Source organism: Trachurus trachurus, assembly GCF_905171665.1.
Source record: "Trachurus trachurus genome assembly, chromosome: 11".
Taxonomy (NCBI): domain Eukaryota; kingdom Metazoa; phylum Chordata; class Actinopteri; order Carangiformes; family Carangidae; genus Trachurus; species Trachurus trachurus.
In genome coordinates, this window is record NC_139904.1 from 23,279,625 (window position 1) to 23,298,176 (window position 18,552).

The following is an 18,552-nucleotide window of genomic DNA, read 5'->3' on the forward strand; positions in this document are numbered from 1 at the left end:
CTCTCGTAAGCCCAAGTGTGTCTCTCCAGTTCCAGCCCACTGATAATCATGATGAGGAATGAACACTGTATACATTTTTATGAGGTGCGGCCTGAATGAGGCAACAGATGAGATGAAGGCACGGGGTCTCAGGTGTGGTTTTAAAGCTCGAGGCTTTGTGATTAACAGGATGAATACTAAAGTTGCACTCAGTGTGGCTGTGAGTGCGATGCCTGTTACAGACAATTTGCAGTTGTCTCCAAACCGCAGCTTACATTATTAACTCTCTCTCTAAGATATGGACTGATGTAGACCAAGAGATCATCACAAAGGTTGTCTGATACACTGGACGTCTTGTAGATACAGTATATAGAGCAGGATGTTGGAATCGATTCTTGATCTGTGGAGTTGTAGTAAACTCAGTGAAGGGTTAGCAGACTGCCAACAACAGTGAATGTTTTTTTTTTTTTTTTACTGACGGCCTGATTCCCAGCACTAATGATTATTACAGACTCACTTAGCTTTCACTCAGCAAGCAGTACAGTAGCTGCACACTTTCTTCTTTCGGTCTTATACTCGCCTTTGGTGTCACATTCAAAAAAAGCAATTTACTCAATATGGCTAAAGTGCAGGTTTCATTTAGACTGTAACTTTTGTTTTCTGAAGAGATTTCCTGATCAATACACACACACATGTAACAGAAAGTCTGTGGTGCACTCACTCACCCATAAAAGACGTGCAAACCAGACTGCCAAGCGGTCATTGACCTCCTGGCAAAATGGTTTGCATTGTCCCCCGCCGTGTGGGAGACCAGGGTTTGAACCCCACCTGGGGCAGTCCATACTGAACACAATGCAGAGGGTCACACTATATATATACTGTATATGTGTGTATATATATAATATATATATATATTTTTTTTGCCCTTATTTCACTTGATCAAATGTAAATTAATTTATAACCTTTCATGATGATATTATTTCTGGATTTCTTTTTGATATTCTGTCTCTCTCTGTTTAAAATAAACTCACCATAAAAACTATAGATCGTCTATTTCTTTGTGGGGGAGCTAACTTACAAAATCAGCAGGGGATCAAATACTTATTTTCCCCATGAGAGATGAGAGAGAGGTGTATTAGGCACATTGAAGTAGCAGCTGAAATAACAGCCTTCTTACTATCCCAACAGTGATCATATTAGGTCATATATTATGTTTAAATTGCTGATAAATGAAAGACTGTGACTCTTGAAATGAAGAGAGCCGCCTTCTGTCCATGCAGACTCTGGCTGCAGAGAGGACTTTTACCAGACAAGTTTAATTAATTCTAATTTACTCATGAAATTAACATCAGTTTGTGACATGATGTGCTGTGGGAGATGTTTCTCATCCGGTAAAAGAGACGGTCATTGTTGGCTAAAAACAAACAACTGATGGCCTTACATCATTGCTTTGTACACTGCTCTTTGCTAATGGCAATTAGTGACAGAGTTTAGTGATTTCATCTCCTTTGCCAACCTCACTGTTTTAACTCTCACCACTCACTCTCTGATGTTCACTTGAATGTGAATGCAGCACTGTAGAGCCCATCTGTCAAAAAGGAGAGCTACACTGCATCACTAAGCGGCTGAGGTGGACAAAACAGAGATTACAGAAAGGAAAGAAGTCAATACTGATTCAATAAAAAATGTCAGGATCAGCCCAGATACAGATTCTTATCTAATATAATATCAAAGGCCATACAACCCAATTTAAATGGGTTATTCTTGTACAAATAGTGGTTTGTAAACTGTGTTTGCTACAAAACCAACAGGCTAATGAAGGAAATTAGCCAGAATTAATAATTGCAGTATTTTTAGACAAAGATGGATTTATAGTTGTGCATTATGAATAATGGTTTAGCTTCAGTTACAGAAGGATTACAGCATGATTCTACCTGATCACATACCATACAGCTATTAAATGCTGCAGTTGTACGATCCACAGGGTTTTAACCAGACTGAACTATAAATCAACTCCTATGCTGTAGGTATGTGGTGGGACTGTTAACCCCCCTTGCATTAAATATGAATAAACTATATGTTCTACTATACATAGCCAATGGCAGCAATAACAGTGGTTTATGTTGGCTACCAGTCTTGCTGAGAGTTCCAGCAGCAGCACTGACAATACACAACCACTGAGCAGCACTGCTCCTTCAGGACAGACCACAGTGACTCGGTATCGGAAAACGTTGAGGTGAACTACCCAAACTGGAGCTAAAACTAGCTGGTTAGCATGCTAATATAGATATAGAGCTGAAATAAAAGTGTTGCTTAAAAGTTTAATGCCTATTCACATAATTTCTTCTAGACTGCTATGCAAACAGCTGATAATGCTAATCTTGGCTATGTAGTAATGGTAGAACTTACACATATTATTGTGCCTATGCTTGTCGCTTTAAAATACATGTTTGACGTTGACTTAAATTGTGAAGGCTGATTTAATTTCCTGCCGAAGGAAACACTTACTGACACTCATGTATGGGTTGGTGTTTGATTTTTGTTTCACTCTGTCTGGTTTGAAAAAAAAAATCATTTAAATTCATGTCACAAAATGGATGTTTGATGGATAGCCTTTCTTTCTTACAGTGCCCCAGTGACACACGGCTGTAGCCTTAGGCAATCACACTCCTGAACTCCATTGTTCTTTGTGTCATAACAACAAAAAGGTTCACTGAGCAGAGGACAAGTGTGATTGCAGATTGGACTGGGCACACATGAAAATGAGGTAATTAATTTGAAATTCTTTAGACATTTTGGGCCTTTTAATGCCCTGCTTTGAAATAGCAACAATAATAAGCAGGAAGAATTATGCAAAAACAAGGTTGCAGGACTTCTATTCTTGCTTTAGGGCACTGATTACAAACACAGAGAGCAGCCCATGTGTCCTTACTCCGGGTTTGTTGATGAGTAAGAGGCACTTGTGGGCCGTGTTGTGGTCATTCATGGGCCCTCAGGAACATATTATTACGGTAACAACACTCTCACAGTGAAAAGGAAAAAGTGTGCTCTCCAAATCGTGTAAACAGGTTTAAAGATCATCATTACTAGTTGCGGGGCAAACTGGGGAGACGGCTAAAGCTGGAAAGCTTGCGCATTAGTTGTGTGAAAATCCTTGTTTAAAAGCCAATTTCAAACAGGGATTTTGAGTCACAAATGTGACGTGCCTACCTATTACATCTGCTGGCTTTAAGATCCATCTTAATGAAGTTATTTGCAGGGGCTTACATCATCGTGTAGAATATAAGCTTGACTGATCCTCAATTCAGCAGAGTAAATATGAATGATGAGACAATCACACATCCAAGACAGCCTACTTCTTCTCAAATAAAATATGCTGGTGTGCCCATCGAGCATAAAGACGTACTGAGAGAATGTAATTGCATATGATCATTTATTCTGTGTTCAGAAGAGATGCGAGCGATTTGACTTTCTGAAAAATCTATTCTGGGCAGAGTATTGCCCTCACATATGATGCCCATGTTTTGTGAAATATGTATTCCACACCATAGTCTTACACTGATTGTTCCAGTGCGGCTGGGGTGACCTTTTTTGGCTCGGCACCACCTTCCAACCAAGCATGACTCCAAATGTGGTGCCCCGGCTTGAATAAAGAGACAGAAATCAGCATATTCCCAACATGGCATCCTCCTGCAGCAAACTATTCTGCTAATAGCAAAGTAATAACTCTTGTCTTGGTAGTGTCCCTGTCATCTGATAATTGAATTGGTAGACAACGCCATGCTGCTGTCACAGTGAGTGCTGGCAAAGAAGATAAGTGCAGTAATGCGTCTTTATGCAGAGGCAACATGTCACGACAAGTTGACAAAATCACGGTGTGATAAATTAAGAGCAAGCTAGAGTACCGTGTGAAATTTGCTTTCAGATATTTAAGCGGCTCTTTGGCAACTCTCATGATAAGATCTGTGTGTCAGCCACATCATCATGAAGCCATGCATCTTAAGACAATGCCCAGTCACCCAGACTATCTGATGGGCTGATGATTGCAGTCTCTCCCTCCACTAACATCATTCCTGGCTTTTTCCACAGCCTCAAGATACACTTGATGTATTTTGTTGTAGTTTGAGGCTCTGAGTGGAATGAGTCCACATTTGCTGTTACACAGTGGTACACTATATTCATTTCCCAGCATTTCAGAATGCAAATTTACATAACAGTTCGACAAAATAACACTTCATCTGTCAGTGATGACACAAACACAACATAACTGTGCAAAACCTCGCCGTGGTAAAATAAATAGCAAGCAGTAAATGAATGGGAAGGGAGTCATTTTAACAAGTCTCATCTTTTAATGAAAATAGGCTACTTTTCACATTCACAGTAATAATAATAATATTTGTTTGCCTGCAGTCACCTGTGACTCTTAATGGATAAGTGGTAAAGCTGATGGATTAGAATTACTTCTCAGTTTTAGTTAGAGGAGCTATTTGTAAGTTTTGCTGTAGCTACATAGCAATGGTTAGCATCGTTAGCTGCTGATTCTGCAGTTTAAGAGAAATATTGGAAGCACAGAGTCAAACTTCTTTCCTTTACCTCCAAATAGTTGTCATGATAGCTAGAAATGAAGTTTGCAGACTAACCAGCCACCTTTGTCTTTGTTATGGAATCACTGTACCCTCTAATCGCTTTTTCATTTGTTGTTTTTGAACTAGCAATGTTGGCTAAGATTTACCAAGCATAATATTTTCCATGCAGGTCGAAAAGAGAAGGCCGCAAGGTTTAGTAAAGGTGGCAGAGATTTGAGATGGGGAGTGCAAACATTGACCAAATAGGTCAAGTACCGGTGCAGAATGATGGAGAAATTGTCCCATGACATAGGTAGGGCCGTAGCTAGGAATTCTGGGCCCCTGAAAGAATACTAAAATGGGCCCCTTACTTTTCCACTTTTTTTTCTTAGGTCGCTTTCACACCTGAAAGTCTGGACCACGGTCCGGACCAGAGGGAAGAAATGATACATTGTTGCAATTAAGTTTTGGTCCGTTCTGTGTTCACACTGTCCCTTGTCAAAACGCACCTTTTTTGTAAACAAATGACACGTGGTCTACAGGTCGTTCAGCTATTGGTCAGAAAATTTGTGAGGGAAAATCACTTTCTGTCATTTTTTGGGGAGCAGCAGCTTTGACAGTTCTCCTTTGCAAGGATACTGTGGCAGGCTTTCACCGCACCCTGCTGTCCTGCATGCTCTCTCTCTCTCTCTCTCTCTCTCTCTCTCTCTCTCTCTCTCTCTCTGTGTGTGTGCAGCAATAACGGAGAAAGAGCGCTATGCGGACATGAATGAATGAAACGATATTGCGTTGGTCGAGCCAAAAGCCGAAAAATCTATTTGTGGTTGACGTAATTTATTATGGGAAACACTGTTTTGGTTTGCTTCCTGTATTTGGTCCTATTAAAAGTCCGTTTACATTCTCACCTGAAGCGAACCGGACCATGGTTCACTTCAAACCGGACCGAGTCCTGACCTTTTTGGGGGACCATGGTCCGCTTGTTTGGTCCGACACAAGTCCGGGGGAGTGTTCACACCTGAAATTTTGGTTCGGACCAAACTGAAAAGTCCTAAAGTCCGGACCAAACGAGGCTAGTGTGAAAGCGACCTTAGACTACGTATGTATTGTAATTTTTTATTTAGCCTACTTTGTTTTGATGCTAATGCAGCATTACTATGAGTATTAGTCAGGGTCTTATGCAGAATAATTCAGTCATACAAAGATTAGACTACTGGGGTTTTTTGTGGGACCTACTGGGCGCTGGGCCCCTAGAATTATCATCACCTTTCTCCCCTATACAACGGCCCTGGACATAGGGGAAGGGTGTTGGCTGATCCGGGCCTATAAAAAGGTTATCTACCCAGAAGCCAAGGAGACCCTACTCCTGCGAGGACCCCAAGAACTGGTGCAGTTGTAGAATTTAGCCATGTGATTTAGAGAAAAAGAGAAAAGACTTGTACTCAGTGATTTTGTCTTGGGTGGTCCACACACTCTCTGCCATCAGGGTTGGCTGAGCCTGGTGAAGAACCAGCTACCAGAGCCAGAGCGAGCTCATTCCACTCTGAGGAATCCTCAGCCCAAACCATCACCCCGGCAGAAGGGGTTCAGGAAATTTGTGAGCAGCCATCCGAAGCCTGTATCCTTCCCAAAATGGTAAATCTGGTAATTATTCATCAGAGGCAGGGTTGATTGATAGGGAGAAATTGATTTGATAATTTTGTTTTATGCTCTGATGCTGCTTTGTCATTGCTAAGTTCCTGTAATAAAAATTCAACCTAAAAGACAAAAGAAATGTTATCCTCATCCTTGTGTCTGAGGGTTTAATTCAATTATCACTGTGATGCTGTCCATGATAGTAAACAGCTAAGCCTTAGTGTCTACAACATCTTTAGGAATCTTAAGGGTTAATCTAGTTTTGTGTCCACTTGAGAATAGTTAAACAGGTCCCTAGGGTTGTTTTTTCCAAACCCTTAAATTTAACCTAGCCAATAACAAGTGCCAAGATCATAAGAGGAGAGCTGCCATTAACGGGCGTGTCAGGTAACCTATTCCTGAGTGAGGGGGCTGCTCTACCGGGGGTAGTGGCTTGGGGAAGCTGGATAAACGTCTGGATGAAGGCAGTTAGAAGCTATAGGTGAGTTTCCTCGTCACCAGCTTAAACTAGAATTTCTACTCAGGTCTAGCTGTTAGAACTTGAGAACTGACCCTTTAAACGGAGAGCTGGTCCAGTAAAAAGCCTTAGTAGAAGGGGCTAAATACCAGGGATCTAACAGAAATACTCCCGCACACTGTCTACACTTGCAATAGATTATGATCAGGTAGTCTTACGATGTAGAGTGAAACAGAAATGAAACAGCCTAGAGCATCTTAAAAAGTCTGGGTGACCCACGTGGACCAATCATACACTGAGATGAGTAAAATAAAATGACAGCATGGCACTAGCAGTAAACAACATGAATAGACAATGAAACTTGACAGGGACAAGTGAAAAATAGAATAACTGTATGAAAGATTCTCCTATTTTTGTCATTTATTTTGATATTTAAAGGTCGTGTGTCCACTGGGAGTTCCTGTAAACTTGCCCTTTATTATTTTGATATCAAACACACAGTCAGACTAACCAAGGCATTCAGTTGCCCATGCTTCTTCTCAAAGGTTATTCATTAATATAGGCTATGTAAAAAAAGAAAAATACTATTTTACACCAACAAAATTGAATAGCAACAGCAACAGCAGTAACAGCATGTGACATCAACATAAACCTAGCCAATTGTCACCTTCTTTTTTTTATTTAGGCCTACATGTATTTTCACATGTTAATGGTAAGGATGCCTATGGAAATAACTATGACATCTAGAAGTATTTATAACTGTGACAAGTACTTGATGTATTCATTATGCACCATGACTCATGTCCATGTTGACTGTCTTTGTCTCCATCGTGTTGCATTATTTAACTGACTCCTGTTTGTTTTCACTATATTATTCATGCCACAATTACAGTGTGGTGGTGCTCCTCACCTTTATGTTCCATTTTCCATTACAATTAACTGATCATGATTTGAGACAACTGTGTCCTGGGCCAGTTTTGTTTGTTGTTTGGTCTAAATTGTTCTCCCTTATCTCCTCTGTGTGTCCGAGCTACAGGAGAGATGAAGTGTGATTCCACTATCTCTGTGCCTTCAACTCCATAAAGTTAGCTCTATTTTCACATTACTAGATAAAACCATTGACTTTATGTCTAAAATGTACTTTTTTTAATCTGCAATCAGATACAACCTGAAAATGAGTACGGTATGTTCTGAGTTTCCAGATAAGATGCCTGAAAATTTTAGCGACCGCGTGCATTGGTCTGTCAATTAATATTTTTGAGATGAACAAAAAATATAATTTGAATCCAATCTTATTACAACTTGGGAGTGCATCAAAGAGCATATCTTTTTTAAACTGTTATCATTGGAAAGCACAGAGCTTATTTTTGTCAGTCAAAGGCAGATGCAATGGCTCGTCTTATGACTCAAATCTATTTTACCGACGCAATCTGCTGAACAAACAAGGGGCTTTAACCGATAGGCCAATGCCGTTCAATATTCATAATAGTCTATAAAGAAGGCTTTAGAGGATGTGGGTGAATTGCATTGTGGATATCTGAAAGGCAGTGGTTTTCAGTCTCTGCTTACAGCGACTGGACTGTTTTTCTCTTTAGGAATTAGCATATTCCACCCCTGCAGCCTGCGGCTCCATCTACAGATCAGTATTTATTCTTAAGTCTTAACCAAACATGCAAAAAGACGACCAAGACTCGGATCTGCGATTTATCCAGCCTGGATATACTGCATTAACATTAATGTCTCAAGTCTGTAAGATAACTGTGTTGTTATACTTAGAGGTCCCAAGTAGCTTAATTTTATCATGAAGCCAACAGTTTTGCAGCAGATAGCACACCAACACCCCCTCAGAGAAAATCTTGTCATGTTTTCCATCTTTTCCAATTCATTCTCTGCAGAGCTGCAATTAGAGTGACAGATTACAGGGAGCGACAAACTCCTCTCTTGTTTCCTGCCGCCCTGAGGCAGGAAATAAACATTTAAATACTCGTACTCCATTATTTTTCATCTGTTGCTTTGTTAAGATAATTTTCTCAAGTATTTATGGAGTACAGAGTGAGAATGTGCGAAGTCAAATCTCCCGTCACACTTCTGAGCCGAGATCAAACCGGGACAAAGCAGACATGTGACGGAGAGAGACGGGAATACAAAGCACAAAAAAAACAAAAAGAGCGCTTTGTCTTGTGTTTGTCTGCCAGATGAATTAACTAATTATAGAAGGCACATAACAGGATGGATGGATGACAGATGATGCAGCTATGTGATTACACGTTTGTCTATTTGCACAACAACACAGAGCCTATAGCCATTCAGACTAAAACTTATAAGTGGTCAGTATATGTGGTTTCCAGGTGGCTCTATTATTCATGACTGTATGTTTTTCCCTCTTCCCCCTCATTTCCTGTCATCTTTCAAACATGGTAAAAATAAGCATGGAATAAAAGCTTAAAACATTAACATTACAACTGGTGCAGAATGAAATTTAAAGGGTCATTTGGGCCTTCATCTGTTATGACCATTAAGTCATTGATACACAGTGAAGCAGCAAACTTAAGGTTTTACCCTGAAATCATGTGGGTTAGATAATCTGACAAACTTCATCATTAAACTGTGGTTGGAACAGTGTCATCATCATCAACAGAAGTTTTAGCCAAAACCACAAAAATAAAAGTCAGTATGAAAAGAAAATGGAGATGAGACTCGAATCCAAGAGAGTGAAAAGGATTCTATTGTCAGTGAGGAAAAATGAGTAAATACCACTGCAAATGTCAAGAGTGTGCGACTGTGTTATTCTTGCAACCGCACCAAAGACTGAAGCGCTAACTGACCTTATGATGAAATCGCTGGAGTCGATGAGGCTGCCGTACTGGGAGCCTTTAAGGTTCCCAGAGTTCCCCACCACAGCGCAGGACCTGCAGCGCTCGGGGCTGGCGTCCATGTAGAGCACCTCATCAGGGATGACTTGGAACAGCTCCTCCACCACTTCACTGAAGTTGGCCGGCTGCCGCTCTGACTGCAACCACTGGTGACACAGCAGAGACAGGCCTCAGAGACAGCCGCGGCTCTAGGGCCACTTTAAGTAGAAGTGATTGAACAAGGGCAGCGGAGCTCGAGACACCGAGCGCATTTCTGAAATAACCTCAGGGGCAGCTTAGCTCCGTCTGTGGGGGCTCTTTTGGCCTGGCCTTCTACTGGTGGCTTTGAACTCGGAGAGACAGCAAAATAAATGCAGGAATGTGTGCGCGCCTCTGTATGCCGTTACATATTGTGCCGCGGCAGCTGGAAACAGAACGGATACAGAATGTTCTGCTACAATCTCACATGAGCTTTCAATGCAGTGTTATAGTGACTCATGGTCTAAATATTTTTATGACGCCTTTTCCTCTGTGCCAAGTCTGCAGAAATCCTGAAACATTTTTTACATTATATTTGGCATCAAATAATGGTGACGCAAAGCTTTTAAAGGGATAGTTCAACAGTTTGGCAAATTGGCCCATTGCCATAATCCTTATAGTCTTAGTAGTAGGTTGAGGGTCGTTACCTTTAAAGGGATAGTTCACCCAAAATTCAAATTTCACTCATTATCTACTCACCCTCATGTCGACTAAGGGCTGGGAGAAGTTTCAGAGTCCTCTGTGCCTTCTCGGAGTTACAGCGGGGCTCCGTGTCTGCCTGCTGCCTGTGTCTGTGCAAATCTCGCGGGATTCGGTGCAAATCGCGCAAGATTTGAGACTGAGACACTGGGAGCGTCCACTACAAACAAGCTTAAAATATAGACTTATTTAATTTTTTTCAGAACAATTTCTCATGTTGGGGCTTCCGGACATTACAGACGAGCTGTGTGGAGGTATTTGGATGTTTTTTGGTGTGTCTTTTTGGACGAAGAAAAGTGAGCCCCGTTCGCAACCGTCATATGGACATGCAGTGCTGCACGGAGCCCCGCTGTAACTCCGAGAAGGCACGGAGGACTCACTTCTCCCAGCCCTTAGTCGACATGAGGGTGAGTAGATAATGAGTGAAATTTGAATTTTGGGTGAACTATCCCTTTAATTGTCGGTGCAAGCTGTTTTTAGAACGGCAGAGCAGAGCCGTGAGCTGTACAGATCTACGCTTCGGAGGTTAATGGAATTTTTTGGTTTCCCTCATCAAACTCATCAAATACACAATCAATGGACAAGTTGTGACCTGCACATTCACCACGCTATAAAATAATAATGGAACGTTACGAGATGGAGTTGTTTTCGAGATAAATTAATGCAAAACCGTTGATGCGCGTTCCTGTTGGGCAGTTTTTTGGCAAGCAGTCTCTGCATTTGCCTCGAAAACAACTTGTAACGTTCCGTTATTACCTCATAGCGTGGTGAATGTGCAGGTCACAACTTGTCCATGAGAGCGTTTTAGAGTTGTTGGATTGTGTATTTTATTAGTTTGATGAGGGAAACCAAGAAATCCCATTCACCTCCGTAGCGTAACTTTTAGCAGCTCGCGTCTCTGCTCCACCGTTCTAAAAATAGCTTGCACCGACAATTAAAGGTAACAAACCTACACCTATACTATAGACTATAGGGATTATGGCAATGAGCCAATTTGCCAAAATGTTGAACTATCCCTTTAATCATAACAATAAAACTCTACCATAGCCTGATTACATATCAGACACGTTCCCTGCCTAATGAGAAGCTCTCCTTTCTACACATTACACTTAGCGGCGGACCATGTAAGCTTTGACGTCTCACTGGAACAAAGAGCCCGGTACACCTGGAGGTCGTGCCCTTGCCTTGCAGCAGCACAGCCCGGACCATCTGGCTGGACTCGCGTCGATACGTGACACTTGCCTCATCAGGCTCCCTGTGAGGAGCACATCCTGAAATGAGTAGTGACAGGAGGCAACCTTGCAGTAATTTTTCTATTCTTGCCTCTAATTGGACACAGTGTGAGGTGAATGTGAGAATACGGAAGGTACTGGATGTCTTCCAGACCAAGGTAGGGTAATTGTGTGACATTAAATTTGTCAATAGGCTTTTCTAATTTAGAGAGATGTACTTTAATAATTGGATGTACAGATAGTACAGTATATATTGGTTTGACAGAATTAAATTAGAGCCGGTGACTAATTAGGTCTATAGCTGACATGAATTTTAATTTACAAGAACGTGGATTTAAAAAAAGAAATTGCTCATAAAACATTTTTACAGCTATTGTATCTATAAATTCTTGGTTACATTTTTTTTAATCTCCAATGTGTTTTATGATCCCAGTGGATGACTGGCCAAATGTACTTTGCATTACATCCATTATGAATATTTCCAGTGGACCTGGAGCTGGAGCTTGCAATGAGGAAATAATAGTAATATTAGATTTTGAGTGTCATCACTGGTATAAATCATTCAGGTGACATGATCCATTACAGGGGAAGACAGAGATAATAACACCTGCACTGACTGCAGTGTCAGGTTCTAGTAAAAAGCTAAGTAACTGTTTCTATTTTTAATTTATTTTTTGGTTTATATTCATTTTGCTACCTTCATTGCATTCCAAGGCAGAAAAGGTGTTATCTCTAATTGGAAAGAAACAATTTACTACATGTTTTCTTTATCTAAATAATACCATGAGGTGACCATTAAAGAAGCACTCCAGCAAATTAGTATTACACCTCCATAAAATTGAATTTGCACTTGAGAAACTGATTAAAAAAGAATGGAAATCAAAGCGGCAAGCTACCTTTCTGTTCCTCGCATGAAACAGACTTTGTAAGGCGCAATTCACAATAAAACAACTCAATCGCATCTTTTGTTAGACCCTCGTCCTGACCGATAAAAGTCTGATATATTCATCTGATATCCAACACCTTCAAGCCAGTCAGCAACATGTATATCCCAAGGCCATGATATAACTGATAAAACACCCACTCACCCTTCAAACAGTCTCACACTTTCTTTATATTCATTCTTCTTTATTCTTTACTTTTCTTTCTAATGTTTAACATTAGGCACGGAAAGTAATATTCTCACTGTATGTGGGAAACAGAAGGTAAACACAATATGTTCCCACCTCTTCTGGTAACTGGAGAAAGGCAGGATACTCAGGACTTCATGAAATGTTTTAATATTTGAAGGCTGCATTTAGTCTTGTTGTGAAAACCCACATATTCATGAACAGTTTGCCTCATATTTGCAGAATATTTGTGTTTTTTCTGTCAGACTGAGGAGCACAGATTGCTCAGGGTAAGTTAAGGGTGAAGGGTTGTGTTATCGGCTATACATTGACTTTGTAATGCAAGATGTGTCTCTCCCCTCAGCTACAGATTTAGGAGAGATGCTGGGAAAAAACAACAATTTCCATATCCACCATCTCACTTGTTAAATGTGAACAAATTGTGCGTGGGAGTTTGCTTCACAACCTGATCCTGGTGAAAATCCCTCGGATTCGGAACAATCAATGTGGCGAAAAACAAACACTTCTTGGGAGCATTACAGCAGAGTGTGTGATCGTGTTTTTTTTTTTTTTTGTCTAATTCATGGATGGGCTTTTGTTTTCAGCACCTCATCTGTTCTCACAGGCTGAATTTGCATGTTTCCCCTCAGTCCTCTGTTGGATCACACTGCAAATACCTGAAAACAATGGCCCATAATCCTTACCTGCCACCATTTAAAGGTTTCATCGGAGAGGATGCTGTTCTCCCTGGTCATCAGAGGGTGGACGGACTGATTGAAGTGCTCGGTGAACCAGGGGTCGTCCTCCAGCTCCGTCATGCACCGCTGACAGGCGCACGGCCCTTTGGAGAAGAAGTTGTCGGACAGGTGAAAGGCGTACTTGAAGAAGTAGAGCGAGGGGTCCCGGAGAGTGTAACTGAACAGGAACGTTGTGAAGGTAATAACGCAAAACAGCACGGCCAAAGTCCTGATCCTTCTCCTCTTGGGCAGAGACATGTCGTCGCAAGTCAGAATCAGTTGGCCGGGAACTTTGGGACAGCGATGGGCAAAAATAGCATCATGGTAAATCTAGAGTCCCAAAGGTGGGAGGGAAGAACAAAAAAAAACAACAACCCTGTTGGCCACATATCTCTGTTGGTGAGAAAAGATTGAACCCTGTTGTTCTTATCCTCCAGTGCAGGGATAATGAATATCCTCAGTCAAATCCATCCATATGTTTCCTTTTGCAGATTTTACATAAACCCCATGAAGGTAAATCCACTGCTGGGTGCTGTCGGCTTGATGCCGCCTGCTTTAATCAGATTCAGCCACTTTTGCTGACTGTTGGGATGTTGACTCTGCGAGGTCAGTGACTGATGTGTCATTCATTCTTTAATGATCCATCTAGAAGGCAAATAAAAGGACATTTCTGTGACACACACATACAGGAAAACATTAACAGGAAACATCCTCTGAACCCTGAACACTGTGTTGCACTGCTCGGTGTTCTTAAACTCTGCAGTACTAATAGCTTGGAAATGAGGCGGTGACATCAGCCCTACAGGTTCCCATTTCTATGCATGGTGGTTTTCAGTTTGTTTGTTTTTTATCCTTTTTCAAATTACACAGGATGTGTTGCGGTCTCCCAGCTCTTAAAAAGACCATCACACACCAGAAATGTCTGCATTGATTGTGAGGATTATTACAGTTTTGGAACAAACAGGCAACAACCTTAATCACCCACCCTGCAGTTAGAGATCTGTCAATAACTGGTAACGGCCTCTGTTATCTGAGGTAAAATAAAAGTCCAAATGTGCAAATCTTCTTTACTAACTGGGATAATACCAAAAAGGATTCATTAGTGCAGTGCCACATTTACAAATGCAGTTTTAGATAGTGTACGTTTGGGAAATAGTCTGCCGTCATTTTGCCCTCTTTCCTGACGCTTTCACCCAGGCTGTTCTGTAAAAGCTTCCAGTTCCACACATTTTTATTTCCCCCACACCAGCTGTAGGTGATATCCATGTGGAAAGACTGTACTCATCAAATGTGGAAAAAAACAGACACTGCAATTAGACTGTGGAAAGTATATCTATATACTTAGTCTCCAGGGCCAACACACAAGTATCAAAAACTGCATTTCCTCAAACGGCCACTTGAGACTGACTACAAAAGCAGGACTCCAGCGATCAGTTTTACAGCAGAAATCAAGGCCTAGTCCGCACGAACACAGGTATTTTTGAAACCAAACGGTGCGATAAAAATTATTTCCGTCCACATGAAACCGCAAAATCCGCCTCAAGCAATGTCATGCACATGCCAAAGCATTAGGTGGCGATATTACTCCTAACAGGAAGGCCATTTTAGCCAATCACAAGGCTGGAAAACTTCATTACCGGAGTTGCTTAGCTTATTGTATAAAGCCTTATGATAATTTATGAGTGTTTATAATGATAGTTATACACGTTTATAACACATAACTATATTTAACCCATTTAATCCCATCGGTCACAAAAGTGACCGTAAAAAATATTTCCAGTTGAAAGGCCCTAAAAATGTTAGTAAATGGAGTATCAACATATTTCCAAAAAATACTGAAGCAAGAAATCCTCCTGATCACATATGTGCAGTTTCATATGTTTAGTGTAAATTGTCACATGATCAGAGCTGATTACTTCCTGGTTGCACCATCCGAGGAAGATGGCTGCATCAAAGCCTCAACAAAGAAGGTTAGTAAAGAAGGTTGACATAAAGATAAGAGAAAGATTTTTGGCACACATCATCTTTAAGGTGTCTAGTATTGATATATGCATCTACAATCACTCAACTGTGTTTAGTGTGGTCACAGCATGAGTAAAATTGTTGACGGCAACAATAGTGACCGGTGGGATAACACAGTGTAAGTAGCTAACTTTCTACTTTTTAAAAACTTTATTTTTTTATCATTATTATTTAAATTTGAATCAAACACAGTATGTGTTGGACCTTACAGACCCTAAAGCATTTCAGTTAATCTATCTCTCAAAGTGAAATAGATGTTGTCCCCAGTGACTGTGATATGGACTATAAGGGCGAGACAGGCCAAGTCTGCCAGCCAGGCTGTTGAATGAAAGTTAGGCAAAAAGATTATGTAAGAAACAATGTTATTAGGGATGATAACCTCCTTCTCACCACCCCACTTCCACCCACTGTTGGTGAAGAGGCAAATCCCTATACCCACCTGAGCAGCTATGGGCAAACCTTCCCACAAAGGGCCGCGCGGCTGCAGGTTTCTGTTCCAACCAAGCAGCAGGTGCAGGTTGTAGGTGGTCAAAAATAAAATCTAAACATTCAAACAACCTTCATAAGGTGTCATATCTTAATCAGGTCCAAGAAGTGGTGGGGGCCCACCTTTACATGGTCCCTCAATGCACTCATAAGCAGCCACCTCTTCTACAGAGATGTTGTAGGAAGGAAGTCTCATACATGGGTCAGTGACAAATAAGGGTTGGCAAGATGAGCAATTCATGAATTTTCTTTAAAAAACTATTTTAAAAGCTTGCATCAAATTTGTTAAAATGTGCATTTTGTAGTCATGTTGGTTTTATGTCTTTTGAAATTACATTTGAACCTGAACAAAAGTAAGACTGAGGTTATGCAGGTTATTCTGAGTGACCCCTAGGTCAATAAGTCAATATTGCACTAAAAATGTACATTTACAATGGTAAAATGAAAAGTACACTAAAGCAATATTGCACTAACTGTAACACACTGTAAATCCAATAACAAAGTTACAATATGCATGTCTTAAATTTTTCACAAAAGTGGCAATGGCAATGTTGATAGGCGTCTTTTCGTTTTTGCTTTTAGTTGTTGTTGTTTTTGATATGTAAAATAGCCACACTAACATGTGATAAAGCACACAAGCATCTTTTATGTATGCTGGCACTGGTAACAGTAAAACAAAAGTTCTGTAGTACAGCCCAGTTAAAATTGGGCTGGAATATAAGCAATTTGATAGATATGATGGATATGTAAAATTAGTATACATATTATCCCACCGGTCACAATTGTGACCGACTATAAAACACACTTTTTCTCCTGTTTTTCCATGAAAATTAAAAAAAATAATGATTGATTATTTCAAAGGGTTGCTAATGGCACATGGTTTGGATATTTTCATGTCTGGGAAAAATGTGGGATTTAATGGGTTAATAGTGCAATTATCGCTGTGGGCATTGTCAGCAAGTTACTAACAATTACAACATATTATAATACCTGACCTCATAAGACATGATAAAATGCTTTATAGTGTGTTATGCTTATTGTTATAAAGCATTATGATCATTTATGAGTGTTTATAACTATAGTTATACAGTGCTATAACTGCATTATAACTCATTATAAGTATGGTTATAATGCGTTATAGAGATAGGCGTCAAATAAAGTGTTACCAAACTGGTAAATCACATTTCAGGCAACATTTTGCCTGATGTATTTATCGTGCATATTGATGACAAAACGACGATGAAAATAAGATTAATTGGTCAGCCCTAGTTCAAATAAAGACATTTATTGCATGACGTGTTTATAGGAGTATGAATGAACGTGGTACATCTGATAAGAATGACTGGGAACCCTAATCAGTGTTAGACCCACTGTACAGTAGAGCTGGGCAATTAACCAAAAAGTTACAAAATCATCATTGAGAACCTTTCACTTTGCTTATATAGATTGAAATGCTCAATACTTTACCCAGTCCATAAACTGTTCCCTTAAAAAATCCTACCTGCCTCAGCCACGTCCACCATATAGATGAAAACAGAGCCTCAAGCTACAACTACATAACATCCATACTAACACACAGGACTCTGGACTTTCAAGCCTTTGGAATATAGAGTTTCTGAAATGATGAATTTCCACTAACAACACAACATGGCAAAAAGTAACAACATCAATTTGTCTAATCACTTGAAGCACATTCGAGCTCCTGAGTACGAGGAGTGCAGGACTAAAAAGAAGAGAGAGACCAGTAAGTATCAAAGTAACACTTCATTAATCATACTCAAGGTAAAAGTTTAAAATAATCATGATATTGATTTGAAGCCATATCAGCCTGCCCTACTACACCGTCTGTAGAGTCTGTGGGAAGCATAAATGTGAGAGACATCCCAGGATAAAATAGAGCAGAGGAATGTTTTTTTTCTTTTCTTTTCCAGACCCTGGCTTTTCACAACTGACAAAGCAGCCGTACCTCCTGGGGTTTCATTTTCACCGTTTTTCAAAAGGCCACCTCTCCCTTTAACAGGGCCTCGGTTTAATTCTGATGTGCAGCTGTGTTTAGGCTTTCCACACATGGTGCTATATTTAGCGAACGGCAGATCCACATTGGAGATGAAGCTCTATCATCGCCGCGCACGGGGTGAGAAATATGTCTGAAAAAAGAAAAAAAAAAAAAACGAACCCTAGAAACACTCTGACTCTGCCCTTTGCTCTTTAACAATTTCTGAGCCATCCTCTCCAAACAGAGGATTTGTGGGGGGAACTCCATTATGATGAGAGAAAGGCTGCGGGACTTTCCTGATTAGAAATTGATCAGGTCATTCAAATTCCACCCTGGAGGAAAAGCAAAGAGGATTGGGTTTAAGACGGGGCTCAGGAAGACTACGCCGAGACACAGGCTGCCTGTTGATTTCATTCTAGCTATCGGAGCAGAAAAACAAACTGTACAGCCATTTATCAGCAGCACTGACACAGGCCGATGCACAGGAAGGCTTATAAGTGATCCCGTCTGCTGTTTGCAGCTCTGTAACTCACAGCGGACTCGGCGGATTTGCATACAGCCCACGGCTGGTTATTGTCTAAGGCAGCCAGTTTGACAAGGATACCTGGGGACACTTATAATGGACACTTCAATGACTACGCCTACTTCTATAAAGCAGGTTGTTGACTCCACTCAGTTTGAAGCCGCTGGCACCGAGGGACCAGGTAGCTGTGAGCTCAAGCTGAATATATTCTTTAACAGGTGGCG

At 40.7% G+C, this 18,552-nt stretch overlaps 1 protein-coding gene across 2 annotated transcripts in view; it reads right to left on the reverse strand.

The window, feature by feature from the left end:
* Positions 1–14,504, reverse strand: part of LOC310993650 (CMP-N-acetylneuraminate-beta-galactosamide-alpha-2,3-sialyltransferase 1-like) — a 63,946-nt gene extending 49,442 nt beyond the window's left edge. For both annotated transcript variants that reach the window (XR_014595754.1, XM_083982064.1), the window contains exons 1-2: positions 13,269–14,504; positions 9,459–9,652 (exon numbers count right to left, since the gene is read on the reverse strand). Coding sequence is in view for 1 of the 2 variants with exons in the window: in XM_083982064.1 (XP_083838190.1) it covers positions 9,459–9,652; positions 13,269–13,559 (485 nt within the window). In the remaining variant the exon portion in view is untranslated. The remainder of the gene's footprint in view (positions 1–9,458; positions 9,653–13,268) is intronic.
* Positions 14,505–18,552: the final 4,048 nt, after the last annotated feature.